Below are 18,637 nucleotides of genomic sequence, written 5' to 3'. Positions count from 1 at the left end.
CAGCCACACTCTTGGTCGAATTTTTCGACTTAAACGGTGAGCAAAAAAATCGAGATTAGAGCAAAAAATTAGCAAAAAAATAGCCCTTCAAGAATATGTACTTGATTTTTCATTTGCTGCTTTTTTTCTTTGTGGCTGTGCTAACTTTGATCTTAAGCTAGCACAGCCATGGGTTTTAGCGAATCGGCTGGAGCAAAAAAATCGGGAATAGAGCAAAAAATTAGCAAAAAAATAGCAAAAAAATGTGGTATAGGTCGCGTTTGATTGTGCTGAAGTGGCTGTGCCAGCTTAATAGACGTCGAATTCTCGTTACGTCAATCCGAGAATGACGATCGACGCGCGCGTCACTAGATCGGATTGTAAAATCATGTATGCAGCCACCTCTCAATTTTATATTCTCTTTTTTTTAGACGTCGGGAGATATCATTAGCGTAAGTCTGAGAAGAAATTATTGTTTCCTTATACGTAAAGTGACACAAAATATAAGTTTCTCAGAAAAGAAGATAAAATTTGAATTGTGTTTTAACGATTTTTTTTATGAACTTAAGTTAGTTTACTTTTGATGATCGATGAGATAACGTTTACCTAACTCGTTCATGCTGTTAATTGGAAAATTATATTTTTTTAGCTGTGTTACTTTTAAATTTTAAAGTAAGGGAGCGATATATTCTTGTCGTAAGGATATTATCGTAAAAATAAAAAATATAAAGAGAGAATTGAAAAAATGATAACTGATTCAAATACACGCGAAAAGGATGCTGAATTTTCCTTGGAATACGCACGTTTTTATTGTCCGAAGCTAATTTAATAAATTACTCATAATGCATAGATTCGATGACATCTGTCCCTGAGTATGATTATACCGTATACGTATTGTGTATATCGATCGCGACATTGCGAGGTACCGACATTATTTTTACGCTGTTAATTGTTCGCAGATTCAAGCGAAATGACATGCGGAGATTATTATGCAAGCAGAGCACGGAGGTTGGGCATTACGTTATTTGTACCTCGTTAATACACGCTGCCCCGTGGGGGCACATATCGTCGAATTTCATTTCTCGTGCAAAATTGAACCCGTATTCGAAAACAGGGATTAATACGTTTTTTCACCTGGTACAAAAATAATGAATTCTCAACAATATTTTTGGTCATTTCCGATACGCTGCTTATGCGGATACGATAACGTAGAGTAATTTCGAAAAACACGTAAAACTAATTTTTCATTCGTGTTCGCAAATCTATCGGAGAGCTCGTCAAAATCACGGGGACGCAATTTGCGAGCACGCATTTTGCGTACGTTATCTCGATCAATTTAAAATGAAAACGCTTGGTCGATCGACAAGCGAGGAAACACTGTACAGGACCAGCGCGATATAGGTTGCAAATGGAGGAACGTGGATATCGATTTCAACGCGGTATGCATTGTGGAATGTGCCTCGTACATATGCCGGATCGGCGCTCGTGTGCGAGAACGGCGGCTACACCATCGTTTGTAGTTATCGTGACGCGCGGAATCGACGAGCCCGTCTGTAAAATCACAGACTGCCCGCCAAGACACTATAGACCGCGTACGTGACATACGAGCAAGGTGTATTGACTATAATCGGTTCGAACCATAATTTTGCAGAAGATCAAAGCGAGTATAAATAATTTACACCTAACGCCAAGTCGTTGTATGTATACACAGAAAGAATGGTTTTGCTGAAGTAAAAAATAGCTAGATCTAAAAATAATTTTGTTTACGCCACCAAAATAATTATGTAGAATGCTCAAGTTGGTTGCTATCACTGAGAAAAATAATTGTCCATTTGACTAAATTTAGTTCGTCTTTATTTCTTTCGAAGGAGAATGTATATGTATTTTAAGTCAAACGTATATTATATATTTGAATACATTCTTTGTGAACGAAAGAAATGCAGATAATTATATTAATTTAATCAAACAATTAATTACTCACAATTTTTTTCTCATTGTGGAATGCTAAAATTTGTTACAGCTTTGTCATCAACACTTGAGCTTTTCACATAATTATTTTTTGATGTTTGAACTAAATTATTTTCAGATTTGTATCTAGCCACATTTTTACATACTTCAGCAAAACTATTCTTTCCGTAGACTTCTACTCAGAGTTCTCAATTTTAGTAACAACAAATTAATAGAAAGGATCAATATATGCTAAGTTTTTCTATCTTTTCTGATTATTACGGCCGCACTGTAAATGTGTGAGATTGCACGCGAAGCTTTATACATTATCTAACAATAAGTAAATATAGTATTACAAGTATACAATAGTAAATATACATATTCATGTAAGACTAACACAATAAATAAATAGACATTTTCGATCGACCTGGAACTTTAAGTTTAATAATAATGGAACTTTAAGCCTAATAATATTTTCCTATAAATTTATATACATTATTTAGCTTTTTGCAAATTACATTATCGACGAAATTATCGATTACCTACTTGTCAATCTTAAAGCGTAGTCTCAAACTTGTAAAGGTTAGAATATCGTATTATTAAATTAGTAATTAACTTAATATTAACGATACTGATAAAAATATTATAGATATATGTTTGCAAAAAATTTATTGTAAAAAATATCCCAGCTGGGTTCGAACGAAAATATTACCAGATATAAAACTTATTTATTTACTGTTCTAGTTATTATTTTGGATATTTGAATAAGTCCTAAAAATGTTAAATTTCATAAAGTATCTCCAAACTTTTGACTTGGAGTATAGTTGAATAAACTATTTTACAGTTGCAATAACTACAAAATTTATTCAACTATGTATATTAATTCTACATATGAAATATAGTTGTCATGTTTACAGTCACTACACTAATTTCTCTAAAGATTGTACAATCATACGAAAAAAAATGTTTATTTGAATTAACTGGAATTCTGGTGGAAAATGAACGGTCCACCAGAATTCCGGTTAAATCTACCAGAATTCTAGTAGATTTAATCAGAAAGCTAGTAAACTTGATTAGAATTCTGGCTCGTTCATTTTCTCCACCAGAATTCCAGTTAATTCAACCAACATTTTTCTCCGTGCAGTATATCTGTCTATACTATCTTGCTATACAGGAAAATGCGTATTCACCGATTAATTGTGGAAACGTTTAGCACGATTAGGAATTGCGCAGCTTGCGCGAGACGGCAATTCACTGGTCGCAATTTGCAACGATACGACGCGGTGATTACGCGGCCGGCGCGTCCTTCTTCGATAAGAGTGTGGCGTTAATTTATGTACCTACACCACGCCATTCACGATTTATCGTAACCGCTTGTCGTCGTAGAACGAACACCGATTTTCCCGAGCGCGTTGCGTTAAACTCATCGCGGCTATCTACGGAGAAACTCGCACTGTTATTTACGTGGATATGTAATTCGCTGTTAAGGCTGATTAATCGAAGCGATAGAAGTGGACGCGCGGATATCACGTCGAAGAAATGAATGAGGACGAGAGCGATAAAGTATACAAAAGCACGTGAGCGGTTAAAAGTCAATTGTATGATTCGTCAAATTAACAACGTCCGGGGTGGGCGATGCTCGGCGCATTCGCATTCGTTTGTGCGTCGAATAATATGAAGTATTCCGATGCACGAAAATCGGTTCGACGACGAACGAGTGCTGTTTTCATTATCGAATCACATTTGAAGTGGCACGCGCGCGGTATAGAAACAAATTGAGAACAACGTTACACTCATCGAGCAGCGTGTTGCACCACGTCCTATAGTTCGCGTCACCACATATAGTGTATAAATGTATATACATACATATATATATTTCCATTAACTCGGAAAATACGAGGGATATCGATACACAGTGCAACGGGAGTTTTTTTTAATCGACAGATAGCAAGGATCGTGAATTGGCGTCGAAATTACCGAAATTTCACCGATCGACTTGTACAGCAAAAACAACTAATAGACTAGTTAACGATTAAGGTCTTATGATAAATTTTCGATCACTCAGACTATACTGGATAATACACATTAAAGTGCTCATACTTTATACAATGGCATAATATAATTTTAATGAAATAAATAATACATGCATACGTTGAGAAAAAATATATTAAATTTTAACTAAATGTTTAAATAGTGCCAACTTAACATTTACTTATGATAAATATTTATTAAATAATAACAACAAATAATAGTTAAATCACACGAATCAATAAAATATATATATATATATATATACACACCAAATGATCGAATAATGAAAACGATCAAATTTTTGATAAAAACAAATTATTAAATGCTAATTTACAATGTGCGCCGTCGATTGTTTGACAATAACGGCGAAGTGGTAGGAGCGTAGACTTTGTAGACAAGGTCAAGATAAAGGTCACGAGAAAAGGAAACAACATTCTTCTTGGGCTCATTACGGTATGCAGATTGACGTTGAAATCGGTAACCCTTCCGATCATACGCGCATATCTCACCGATCGTTTCGATGGGAAATGGACAATGCCAGCGGAAAAGATGTCAATGAGGAGAAGGAAGAAGAAGAAGAAGGACGAGAAGGCACACACTCTTGCGTGCAACGATTATCATTTAAATGCGCAGTGCGCTTGCTCTTTGGCGCCCCGAAACGTGCCTCGAAATCGGGTAATTTGAATATTTCACCGATTAAGCTGTGGACGCTATTTTACATAGGTGAGGACGGGGTTATTAACCGCATGCGATCGACCCGCTTTATTTCGACGGTAAATCATCCATGCTGCATTCGTCGTAATGTCATCTAAATAATATCGATCTAATTATATTGGACGTCAGGTCCAGAATGTAAGAATTAATCTAATGTAAGAATCACATAACGATACGATAACGATACGATAACGCCACGAGGAATCGCTTCGGAATTCTCGAGATAGAAATACAGAAAATGAACGATATGACTTAAATGAGGAGTTACTTAATTAACGAAATTAGTAACTCTCGCTAACGTTTTGATCAACTTCCACCTCGACATAAAATCGTACGGTTCGTCGAGAAAGTGGTGGCGACGGGTAAGTGGATGGTGCACCCTCACGAGTTACGCCATTGGTAGCGTTTTCATCTGCGTGAAATTCCCGGCATAGCTCGCGATACGAAGAAGATTCCGCGAAATCCATTCCACGCGTTATTCTTCTTGCCAAGGAAGATCCTTCGGCGACGCGATCGGCAGCGTTTTCTCTTTAAATCAGGTAACGAACGCATCAAAATGCGCCACTGATTACACATAGGTAACAAGCTCCGGTAATAAATTCTTATTGAGCATTCGCGCGTTTGTTTGTAACGTTACCATTCTCGATTCCCGTAATTAGCGGTAAATTAATATTCGCTGTGAGCGCGTATGGACGCGGTAGAATGTTTCGAAAACCCGTTTAACGCCCATAAACATACACGCACCCTTTTACCAAACGGGGGAGGGGGACTATGCTTCGCAAATCGTATCGATCGCGTCGTATTTACCGAATGAGTTTTACGAATTACATCCGTGGCACGTTTGATTTGCACGGCATTTCGATACGTCGATTTTCCCCGCCCACCTATCGATGATACTCGCGTTGCTTCTCATCCTATTCGGTTAAATTTGTACATTGCATATCCGACGTGATGCATAAATAAAGAATTATTTTATCAGTCGTTAAACGGGCGATATTACGCTCGTTTTTTATGCAGCAACGGCGGGTAAATAGTATTGAGTAGTTCGAATTCATAATTAAATCCTAGCTGCACATTAATTCTGGCGTTTGGTGCGATTTTATTTCATCCTTTCGAATATGTATGTACGATTTCGAGGAGAAATTTGTTAATGCGATTGGAACTTCGAGAGTGTACCTGATGTCGACTCGCGCAACAATTCCGACGTGATAAGCGAGCGACACGGTCCGTCTAGATGGGACTTTCGTTCCGACAATGTCATCGATTCGGAGAGTCCGAAAGAGGTTGCGAAAAGAACGTGGGAGTCATGTCAGGGTATGTAAATCGATCGCACGACATCGTGGTTCCTGAAGCAAAACTCGGCTTCCGGACTAAATGACACGTTGACATGTGTAAAAATAAGAGTCCTCGGTAGAGAAGCGCAGAAAGATTGACGATGAGAGCATGAAAAAATCCTCGATTTGAATCTCGCTTACATCGTATTCCCGATCACAGCTCGATATTCAAGAGTGATTTTGTCGAACGTGGAGATTTCAACATCAATATCCGTTTATCTTTCCTCTTTTTTACGATAAAATATCTCGATGTCGAGACGAAACCCATCGATTCGCGATTGACAGCCGCGTGGAGTTCCATGATTCGAAGCACTCCGAGAATGATTAATTATAACCGCGCGCTGATCCCCATTATCGTATCGTGCAGTGAATCTCTGCCAATCGCGGGAATTCTGTACCATACTAACGTCAAGGTAATGTCAATGACGTCGATTATTCTGCCGATTCACGTGAGCGAAATTGCACGTACCGATTCGAATGGAATCGCAAAATCGTAGCAGCGCAGTAGGTAATGAAAAATCCTCAATGAAATTGAACGCGGAAAAGCAGAAGATGTCTATAGATGAGAAGGAGAGAATAATGGATCTGGCTAAAGATGAAAAGGAGGCGTCATTTGCCTCCTCAACGCATTGAGATGCAAATACGCGCCGCCTAACGTGATTTACGAGGAAGGAGCGTGCTTGAGCGAGCAACCAGAAGCGCTTCCGAGTCCAGATCCGTTCAAGCAGATAAGATCTGTCCGAGCAGCCGCCACAATGGACCTAGAGATTTTATTCGCGCGCGGCGTCGTAGAACCATCGTTTCCTCTCGGTCAGCAAGTTTCCTCCGGAATTGACATAAAACGGTCACGGCTGATCCTGCGAGTTTCTATGACCCAATGGAGATTCGCGAATTGCGGTTTGCTCTGAACCTTTTGCAGACTTTGCGAGATTGAACATCATTACGTTTGAATTGGCAGTAAAAATAAGTTTCGAATTAATTACATTAACTTATTAGCTGCAATTAATTCTAGTTGATGAATAACGTAAAAGAGAGCGAGAGCGAGAGAGAGAGAGAGAGAGAGAGAGAGAGAAAGAGAAATCGAGCTCGATTATCATGTCAGCTTCCTTAATGATTGGCTCCCATTGTTTATAGGGAAATACATTCGCGTGGGACATCTTCGTTGACAGTTTTATTCAGAGAACTCCCTCCATAGACAATGTTGCGAATTGAATCGGGATCCTTATGTAATTCAGCACAGCGACGAGCATATTGACGAGCGCAGCGATCCTTTTCATTCGCCCAGGTGAAATCCTTTGTACGAACGAACAGACATACGGGGGCTGCCTCATCGCCGACGCTGGCGTCACGTGCGTATTGTCACGAGCGTAGCCCCGCGACTATCACTATGGAGCGTATTGACGCGGATTGCAGGCGCAGGTTAAATCGAGCAGACGGCGGCGGTGGCGTCGCGACGCCGGCTGTGCGCGGCCGCGCAACCCTTCGCTGTCCACCTCCCCAACTCTCAACGCCATCCAGAAGCGTCGGCGCGGAGGGATGGAGAGACAAAGATATAGAGGGAGAAAGAGAGAGGGAGAGAGACAGAGAGAGAGAGAAAGAGAGGGGAGAAGAGAGAGAGCGGGGATGGTGGACTCTGGCGAGAGGGAAAATTTACAAAGAGGATCGCCGCCGCTACCGCCGCCGCCACTGGGAGAAACGAGACTACTTGTTGCGCGTCGCGGCGCCCCCGTGACGCCGTGGTGCTCCCTTCTACCCCCCGTATCACCGCGTTTCATCGACGACCAACAACGTCGCTACCGCCGCCACCGCCCGCCGTCGTCGCCACCCCTTCGACGTCGCGCCACCACCACTGCCGTCGCCAACGATGCCCCACGATGTCGACAAAAATAGACGCGTCGTCGCGGCGCAACAGATATCACTCGGCTCGAGCTCGAGTAGCTCTCGGTTACTTCGTTTTGATCACCGTGATAACGGCGATTAGGAATGGCCGTCATCCGACCGAAAGAAGTCACTATATCGAAACTTGGAAGCTCGCGATACGGAATCCATTCTAATTGAGAAAGATAAATAATCCGTTAAGTTTTGCACTAGCTCGAGAAAAATTTTATCCGCTTAACTGATGGAGATACACAGTATACTTTATTTACATCCTGATGATTGAAAATCAAAGAGACGGTATGGTTTGAAAAAACTTTTTCAAAGGCTTGTCTACGTAGAAGTCGTACGCGGTTGTGGAGTCTTAAGTCGTAGGAAACTGACCAATCACAGTCAAACATAAGGAGAATACTCGAGTAGAATTGATCAATTTCCTATGATTTGATACCTTACGACCGTCTACGACTTTTATGTAGACGAGCCTTAAAAGACGATGTAGGTACGTTGGTGCGCGCATGTTTTTGCGGTCGTTTATCTACAATATTTTATAATTGCGCAATTAATTTCGAATTAATATAATTAGACTACATGATCCATGATACGAATTTTTTTCTTTCAAATATTGAAATACAAAGTGCTATACCCCGTGCGAAAATAACTTAGAAGTAGAATACATATTTCCCATATAATATTTCGTTTTCGAGAAAATCGATCTCGTGCAGAAAAAGTTACTTCACTTACCTGTATCTGATTACCGATGTGCAGCTGTTGTGCCTGATTGATTTGCAAGGTGGAAGTACCGGGTCCCGAAGGAGGTCTCGGCGGCGTGGAGGTCGTGTTAAAAGGTCCTTGCGAACCGGTCTGGTTAGGTCCACCTCCTTGCGATCCTCTTGGTGGTAACGGATAACCCGGGCTACCGTGATTCGGCATTGAACCCGGACTACCATACGGCGAGTATTGTTGTTTGTAACCGCCGCTAGGCCCCAACATGCCAGGCTTGCCGCCTGTCGCAGTTGGTTGGGGCCTCTTCATATCCGTGAGGCCCGCAGCAAACTGAGTTTGCGAACTGACGAACATATCGTTGGTCTGCTGACTCTGGAAGGTCGGAGTGCCATTGTTCTTGTGATACGAGCCGGTCCCCGCGGCCGTGGCCTGGTTTTGTCCACCGGTTGGGCCGGTGCTACCAGGACTGCCAAGGTAATCGGAAGCGCCGCCGAATTGAGGAAATTCGGCGTAAGGGGATCTCGCCGCTGGGCCTCGTGCCGCGGCGGCTGCCGCTGCTGCCGTGGGGTTGAATCCACCTAGACCCAATTGCTGGCTCTTGTGCTGATGCTGCTCGGCCATCTGCTTGAGCGTCTGCGCCGCCGGACTCATCTCAGATTTGAAGTCTAATCCAGAGTAAGGAAGTCGAGCGGGAGAATATTGCGAAGATCCAAGAGTGCCTGGGCTCGAGTTAGCCGGCATCGTGTTACCGTTGTTACTGCCGACGTTGTTGCTGTTGACGCCGTTGTTCGCGCCATTGGCATGCTGTTGTTGCTGCTGATGAATCGCATCCTTGTCGTCCTCAATCTTGATCTGTCCGTTATTCGTTGGCATACCGTTATTATTGCGGTTGATGCGCCGTCATTGTTCGCCAACGTATCGACGCTCTTATCTTCAAAGTCAAAGTCCTTCATAAACTCCGGATGGAAGTCCGATATTTCGGAAATGAGATCCTTGAATGCGTCCGACGTGATAATCTCGTCGCCAGTATCATCACCCATGAATTCGGAGAAGCCGGGGAAACCAGTGCCGTTCGCCGCGGCATCTTTCTCTAATGCCGCAGCGCATTGTTCCAGATCCACAAACTCATTGTCGGGTTCCTGTTTACATTCGACTAGATTACCAATGTCAACGCAACCGATTCCACCGCTACCGCCAGCGCCACCGGCACCACCACCAGCTCCGGGTCCGCCAGGACCTCCGGGGCCGCTGCCGTTTCCGGGCTGCGGTCTCGAAGCGGCTGACGCAGACGTGTCTGAACCAGGTTTTGGTGACGATGACGCATTTAAAAGATCGCTTTTCACCGATGCATTCGTTAACGCTTTTACCGTTACATTCGTAGAGATTGCTTGGGCTTGTGAATTATTCGCGGCCGAAGTTGTAAATTCCAGTTGCTGTACGATCTGAACTTGAAACTTGGTGAGACCTTCGTTCCCGTCACCGCCACCACCGCCACCGGGTGTTGGACCCGTCGAGTTCGCGCCGTTCCCCGGTTGATGCTGGCCGTGGCCGTGATGAGGTCCACCGCCACCACCACCGCCAGGACCCTGTTGATGCTGATGAGGTCCTTGCGTGCATTGCAGCTTAACCGGCGGCTCGCCGAAGCCGCCATCGCCACTGGCACCACCGGCTGACTCCAACTCCTCGGTCGTCCTCTTGAGGAATTTCGGCTGCTGAAACGAGAAGAGAGAGGGGATCGTTAATCGTTGAATGGACTTTCGAAAAACAGAAAGAAAACAAGAAACGACATAAGATTATAAATCTGTCAGCAATAAAAATATTTAAGAGTTATACTCGCTGTATCATTACCTCTCAATCCTTGCTAACAATTCCTAATTTTATTATTTTATCTATTATACAGTTTCAGCCAGTATAATAGTATTTGACCGCCTTTCGATCAAGCTCGGGTCGGAGTAGGTTTTTAAAGACTACCGCTTTTTCCGCTGCTCTGTTGCTCGATGACCGAACCAAGCGACGCGAGGTATTTAACTCGTCGCTTGGTATCACCGAGCTCGATCCCACAGCTTTTTCTGCGATTAACCCGGGCAGTTTCTCACCGTACCTGTCAATACTCGCGACGCTTTTTCAGCCGCTGTCTTTATACGACCGCCCGCGAAGCGCCGTTTTGTTTCGCGGAGTACCGAACCCTGATACCGCGACTCGTAAATCTCGACGAGCGAATCGTCTACCGGATCAAAAAGGATGACACATGACTCTATGACCGCGATAAACCAAAATAGTCCTCATATATCGAGTGCACATTATTAAGTCTTTCATTTACATTACCATATTACATCTCAACCTCGATTTTAACAATATTTTACATTTAAAATTCATCGTATTTTGTCAGTATCGGATAAAAACAATTTTCATAACTGATGATTATTTGATTATAGAGAATTACTATAGAGATTAATTCTCTAACATTTCATTATAAAAACAATACACTGGTGTGTAATATATTCAACCTAATTTAATTCGATTACTTACAACATTCATAAACATAAACATTGTAAAAAATTCGTTTCAATCAAAATTCAAAACATTGAAGAATATAAGTTCCAAACAAATGTGTCTTTATTAATAAAAAAATTACAAGTATTGGAAAAGCATGCCATAAAGAAGGTATTTAAAGGTTAAAATAATTCTTAATCATGTATATAATCATCATTATAAGATTGATTAGTATAAGTAACAATTGCAGTTAATTAATAAGTTTAATAAGATTAGTTTTCTCTACTGAACGCAGTCAATCAGAAAAGTTGATTATTACTTGCATTAGTAATTACTTAATAATGATTATCAATATTTTAATATTCATCTCAAAATTTCAATTCATATAACGGTTCATACAGTAAATACATATTTTTCGCAAAATTATTAACAAGATTTAACAGATTATATTGGCCTAGTCTGGATAAATTTCGACTATACACAGTGGCAATATCGTAAGTGATTCCTCTGACAAAGTATCTCAAATAATCGAAATACGGCAGAAAACTCGAGGCAATTATCGCCGGATTTTAAAGACGAATCCGCTTAGGAGCCACGAGCTACCTCTCACCGGCGTGGCGGCGGGGATTTTTGCGAGATCTCCAAGTCGACGACCCTGTTTTCGGCCGGGCAAACAAATTCACAGCAGTGGCGTCGGAAGGAGGAAGAGAGAAGGGGGAAGAAGAGATTGGAAAAAGTTTTTCCAGGGTGCGGTCGCGAGAAACGCTTCCACCGATGAATACACATACACGTACGTACGCACGAGCGCACGGTTGCGCGCGCGTCGGTGTGTATCTATACATTTGTCATGATTTGAACCGGGATAACCCTCCCGGTTTCATCCCAAAATCGATAATACGTATTACCCTCTAATAGAGAATCGAGCGCTCTACGCGAGTTTCCCCCTGCGTTCTCCTCCTCGCCTGCGCGCCTCGCCATTCCCGTTCCACCTGGCCCGAGAGCTCGAATAATCTTGCGTCTTCCGCAGATGTAATACGATATTCCGTCAGGCTTCTCTACCCGCAACAGCATCCTCCCGCCAATCGCGGAATCGGCGTACCCGCCGTCGCTGTCGTAAAGGTAAATGACGTTTCTTCGAGGGCCTTGGCAATCGGTCCGTCCTCTTCCATTACGTTTCACGAAATGAAATACATTAGTATTATAGGCCTAAAAAGAAACTCTCCCCATCGCAACCGTCATTGATGGTCCCGACGAAATGACTCTTTTTCAATGTACGATAGAAGAATCTCGCAGGTACGCCGTGAGAGCACCGATCATTTTTGCGTTGCACTTAAAAACTCATTAAAGTGCTCGTAGAGACTATTAATTCAAAGAGTAGATTCATTTAATTTAAGAATAATCATCTAGGGTGATTTTTACTCCAGTAGAACGAGGAAATGAAACTCAGTTATACTAGTTTTCTTTATTGATCAAGAATTTAAACCTTTTTTTATTTCTCCTTGTTTTTTTTTTTTTGAAAATCGTAAAATAGAGTAACTTTGGCTCAAATTTGATAATACAGGCTGTACCTACTCATGTTTTATGTCTTCATTTTGGACATGCATACTGTTCAGGCATTTCTTTAAATGTGGGTCAAAGTTATTTCATTTTACGGCAAGTCCACAACATGATTTCAAATACTAATAAATTATAGCTTAATAATATATTAAAATATTACATGCTGCGCACGTACTGAACTGTAAGATGAGTTTCCATTTACGTTCGATTTCAACACAAATCATCACACCGAGCATTAATCCTTTGCGCCTAATCGTACAACGTTATATGAGAGTACATTGAGGACTCAGTGCAGATTGCAAGCCGCAATGGCGTGGCAAAGCGAAGGAAAAAGGCTTCGGTCGGATAAAACTCTTGCACGGTGCTTTCGCGAGGTAATTTTATAGGACGAAAGGTGTGTGTTGGAGATTGGCGGATAACGACGTGGCTCGCGCCCCAACGTCAATATTGCACTCGCTCTTTCCTGCACCACTCCGTCGCGGCTTGAAGCAAAAAATAAGTAAATGAAAACAAGAAATACTTTAAACTGCGTTTCCAACGTCCTTCTTGTCGAACTAATTACTTTCGCTGAGTTGCGCTATTTGCAGTGGCGCGAAAATACGAGATTCTTTCTTCCTTCTGATCCGACACTGATCAAAAGCAGGGTTGGTAAAAAACATTTTAACCATATTTTAAACAGTTTAAAACATATTTAGTTGATGTTTTTAATATGTTTTAAATATGTTTTTTTTTATAATACTGTTTAAAGCATATTTGAGGCATTAAAAATATATTTAAGAAGAAACAGTACGTTTTATTTAAAAAAAATATTTGTCTTTTTACCAAATTTGATCAAAAGTACGTTTCATCAGCGAATTAAAACACCATCTACATCAAAATGCACGTTAACGATAGTGATAAACAGTACGTTCCTGTTCGTGGATGTATAAAATGGCAAAATCGCGAGAATTTTATGCAGAATGCACACTGGACATTTTTTTACTGCAATGCAAGGAAAGTAAACCATCGATTGCAAAAGAAATTTGTTCATCGATGTACTTAGCGTCGCTATTGATAAAGATATAATCTATGGAACGAAGACACATTTTTTTCATCGGATAAAAGAAAGTTTAATGTTCATTTCCATCAATGTTAATTTTAATCTCAATTTAATTTACTTTATCTTATTTTAATTCTTATAAACAGAATAGGAAAAAGATAAAAAGTAAGGAACCGAGATTAAAGTTATTTCACATTAGTGGAAAAGAAGACATTTAACGTTCACACTCATTTTAAAATTTATGTCTGAATGTGTAACTTATATACACATCTGTAACCTCGACACGTGTCGTTCAGCGTAATATTATTATGCTTCGTTACGATGTATGTTTGTTGATCGACTTAACCTTCACCATCAAGTACGACATAATGTGCGTCTTATCTAGGTAGTTCAATATATCTTATCTGAGCTTGCGCAGAATTAATCGTGCGAGATAAATCGAGCGTCTCTCGCAATTTTGTAAAGTTAATATCGCCGAATAATAGTGAAGTTTCAACCGCAATGATTGTGTACGATGCTTGTTTATATTTGTTCCTTCTTCTGATTCGTTACCCACCAACGAATTTGAGCGCGATCAATTGGTCATTGGGATATTCAGCGATTAGAAATTAATACGCAATCACAGAAATCAGGAAAGTGGCGAGTGGATTGTCGAGAGAGAAAACCAATTCCCTCGGGATAAAAGCACCCACATGCGGCGTCACGGTTGCTCGCGTCGCGATGTGTGTGTTTCGAGGCAAACTGATTTCGTTCGCCCAATCCTTTATCACCTCCCAGCGAAATCGGCTAACGACCAGACTACATCGTTTAAATGTGAGCTGGCCGTGCTCAACCGGGGCCGAGTTATGCCACTTCGTCCGGAAGCAATAATCCGCAGTACGCGCAAATTCGTGCGAAGAGCGAATGTTGCTTGGATATAGAGAACCGTGCACTTGTGCCGTTAGGACTAAACTACCGTATCGCCATCGAGCGGTTTACTTTGCCGCTCCGTAATCCATCGCACTGTTCATTAAACCATCGAGTGCAACGCGATCGGTACGATAAAACCCGATTTTTGGGAGATGTGTAATCGACTGCATAGCTTCAAATTCAAGAAACAAAGGTCTCGTCAAGAGTACGACATGCCATCACGTCCAGATTCTATGCGTCATGTTTGCCTAACATCGTGGGAATGTAGTTACGAATGAATCTGTGGAAAGGGCAACTTGGATATCTCATTAATTCTCACCCACAGATTGTTCCCCGTCAATCTAATAAAATTCTTGCACGGAAAGAATGGTTTTGCTTTAGTATCTAAAAATTTACGTACATTGGAAAAAATCTGGTTGCATTAATAAAAATTCTGGTTAAAAATGAATAAATTAGAATTTTCTAGTTGAATCTATTATAATTCTAGTTGAGAAAACCAGAATTCTGATCGATTTTCAACTAGAAATTTTTCTGAGTATAAGAATCTCAAACGTGACGAGCAATGTTGCAAAAACCTTAACTTTAAACTTTTTGCAGCATTATTCATCCCTTTTGAGATTATTACAGAGAAAAATTCTATTTGAAAATCGATCAGAATTCTGGTTATCTCAACTAGAATTATAATAGATTCAACTAGAAAGTTCTGATTTGTCCATTTTCAACCAGAATTCTTACTAATACAATCAGTGAGACTTTTTCCAGTGCATATCATTATTTTAATAATCTACAAACAAAATTAATTTCATATCTGCATATTTCTATATCTAGCTAAATTTTTAGACACTTTAGCAAAATTGTTTTTTCGAGTAGCTGTATATGTACGTGCTCTCGTTGTACTCCTTGAGAAACTTTCTTCCGAGAGATCGGTGATCGCATTACGAGTCACACAACAGCCATAATCAACTTAGGGTGCGCGAAGGTCGTCTTAATTCATGAAACTGATGTTCACATTGTCCAAAACGGAAGACGGATAGGCCCCTCTTAATGTCCGTCACTTGTTCTGTACGTAATAAGTGGCACGTTGCGCCACTGATTAAGTTGCGAATGAGTCAGACGTCTGGAATTGGCATCTTGGATTCGTGTCACGTTATTGTCATTGTATCCCGCGATTTCTTTTCGTATATTTTCATTCCTCTTTTTATATCGCGCAAACAAGTCCAATTCAAGAGACCTAATTTAAGATGATAAATATGTCCTACTTAATTTCATTCTCTTTTTCGACAAACAGAATGTGCTGCGCAATTACGCAATTAATGACATAATGAAGTAAATCTGTTATTTCTATATCAATTAGTCAAGATAACAATGTCAAACATTTTGATATACGTATAATCTGAATCAGTGGATAGTCACTAATTACCCAGTAGCATTCTTGGCACTGATAATCAGTGGAGTTCAACTAAAAAAGAAAGAATGTTTGAACGTTATATAACTAAAATAGAGATAATTGCACGTTAATTTCAGTCTTCCAATACCATATTCATTAAATTTAAGCATTAAAACAAGGTTAGTTAGATCACACAATAAAGTTAGATTAGGGATCTCACATTTAATTCACTGATTATCAACAGCATACTTGACAGTGATATCAGTAATTATCCACTGATTCAGCTTTAGAGAGAGAAAAATTAATAATACGCAGTTATACCAATCTCAATTTTTTTATTTACTCCGAATTTTTATTATTCTGGATTTTATATTGTGAAATTTTCGATTCTACATGATGTAGCTCTGAAAGATTCGAAAGGCCTGTTACTTCCTATTTCAATTTCCTGTTTTTACGGCACGAGAGCATCGTCGGAGGTGACAAATCGGACATCTCGAGTGGTGAATCTTGGCAAGGCGACGCGACGGTGGTGTCTCCGAGATAAGAAGCATGTCACTAACCTTGACGTGTGTGCGAGAGCGCTCGTGGGTGTGCGTGTTTAATGCGAGTGTGGGCGGATACACCGATCTATTGAGCGTTACATTTCGTTAACAACGCTCCCGTTAGTCGCGACGCGACTGTTAACACGACCTAAATATCAGCCGACGAGACCGACGATGTTTCGTGACACATAGACGCCCCGCGATCCGCTTTTCGCGTGCGAGACGCACCTTTCCGCTCCGCGTGCGCGTTTATCGCTTCCGCGTTTTCACTCCCGATAAGCCTCCCGCGGGCCCTTATCCGCGTTATCAACCGTCGCAGGTAACGGAAGAAGGTCTACCAAACTTCGCGGTGTATATCGTGGATGACGGTTTTCGGTTTATTTACGCACGTTGATAATGCCACACGTTGGAAAGAGTCGCGAGTTGTTTGCATCACTAATTACTCTGAAACTTGATAAAACTACGTCTAAAAAGAATCTTATATTATAAGAAGTTGCTTACTCAAGTCTTGGAAAAAACTTCCCGGAGAATTCTCTCCCTTTTCTAGAATTTTCTAGGTATTTTTGTTAAAAATTCCACGTAAGATTAAAGAACGTTTTAGTGCAACTTTCAAATAAATAAATAAATTAGAACGTAAGCGACGCAAACAAACTATATGTATATGAAAATGTATATGAAAATTAATATGAGGAAGACTTACTGCAATATAATAACAGAGCTACTTATTCTGTTGTGGGTACTGTCTTTTGCTCTGATTTTTTTTGTAAAAACTCGCGAGTCACACGAGAATGTATGTGAATATACGCAGACGTGTGTGCTATACTTATTGCTAATCGAACATCAACATTTTGCATTATCAAGAAAAAAGGAATCAAAGGAACAATGTTTTCAGAAAGAAATAGAATTTAAATTCAAAAGTCCAAAAATTTTTCTGAGGAAATAGAAAAAAATTCCTTAACTTTTTTCGGTTTTTCCTTACCACTAACAAATTTGTTCTGTAAAAATTCATGATTTTATCCATGATATCCAAAGATAAAAAAAAGAAATTCTCTGAAAATTTCAGATTTTTCTAGATAATAAACACTCTGTAATAAGAGAATAAAAAAGGAATAATTAAAAGAAGATAATACATGGAAAAAACGATCTTGCTGTACGTTTGAATATGTTTAAGTGTTGCTAACAATATACTATAAAAAATTCAATACTCTAGTAATTAATTTGAGTGTCCACAATTATTTTGATGGTCCAACAAAATTATTTTTATATCTATATCTAGCTAAAATTTTAGATACTTTAGCAAAATTATTGTTTTCATATTATGAAAAAAATCCGCAATATGTGAAAAAGAGAATTCACGATATTTATTCTAACGCCCGCGAACCCTCCAAAACGATTTCAAATAATACTACACGGCTTATACAGCTCCACTAAGCAAGATCGGTGTACAAGAATTGTAATTTGCCGACTGATAGGCACTTACCGCTTTTTGTGCAACGATGCGTTTACGTAATCGCCATTTCCAGGATAAGCTATCGCGCGGAATTTATTCAGATCACAAACCCCTCGGTCTCCTTCGCCTTGCACGAAATCAGGATCGCGTATCGCTTCCACCTCGTTGTCCGCGCGAATATTTTAGATGGGAATTTATGGCGCTTTTTTTCCGTCACTTTTTTCCTCCTGGTCTGATGTCACGCCTTTCGCCTCGCGACCGCGCCGATCGATGCAAACGCTCACTTCCGGTATAAAAAATGAACCGCTCTGTGCGTTTCCTCGTTGCTCGTCCACGGCGCGAACAGCGCGGTCATAATTTCGCGATTGGATGTCGCACATTTTCGATGGGGGATAACAAGAGGGAAGGACGGGAGAGAACATGCACACGCCGTAACGGATGTTTATGACAAATTTTGGGCGTCCGGCTGGTTTTCGCGCACCGTCCGCCCGTCGTTAATCAGCGATGCTTCTCTCTTGCGTCGCGACATCGCGAAATGATTTAATTCCGACCGAAAATCCGCGTTCCGCGTGGGAATGGCAAAAATGACTGCACGGTATATAATGGTGCGGCGGTATAATTCAGCGTCAATGCGAAGCGATTTTTTTTTTTTTTTTT

General features: G+C 40.6%; 1 protein-coding gene across 1 annotated transcript in view; it reads right to left on the bottom strand.

Moving 5' to 3' along the window:
- The window catches only part of mam (neurogenic protein mastermind), a 203,882-nt gene that overhangs the window by 51,405 nt on the left and 133,840 nt on the right, over nucleotides 1–18,637 (bottom strand). The window contains 2 exon segments of the mRNA XM_018450053.1: nucleotides 8,622–9,503; nucleotides 9,506–10,315. Of these exon segments, the coding sequence (XP_018305555.1) occupies nucleotides 8,622–9,503; nucleotides 9,506–10,315 (1,692 nt within the window).

This window comes from Mycetomoellerius zeteki, unplaced genomic scaffold (genome assembly GCF_001594055.1).
Source record: "Mycetomoellerius zeteki isolate Tzet28-1 unplaced genomic scaffold, Tzet1.0 scaffold264, whole genome shotgun sequence".
NCBI lineage: Eukaryota > Metazoa > Arthropoda > Insecta > Hymenoptera > Formicidae > Mycetomoellerius > Mycetomoellerius zeteki.
Note: the sequence above shows the minus strand (reverse complement) of the source record. Positions and strands in the feature narration are given on the sequence as shown.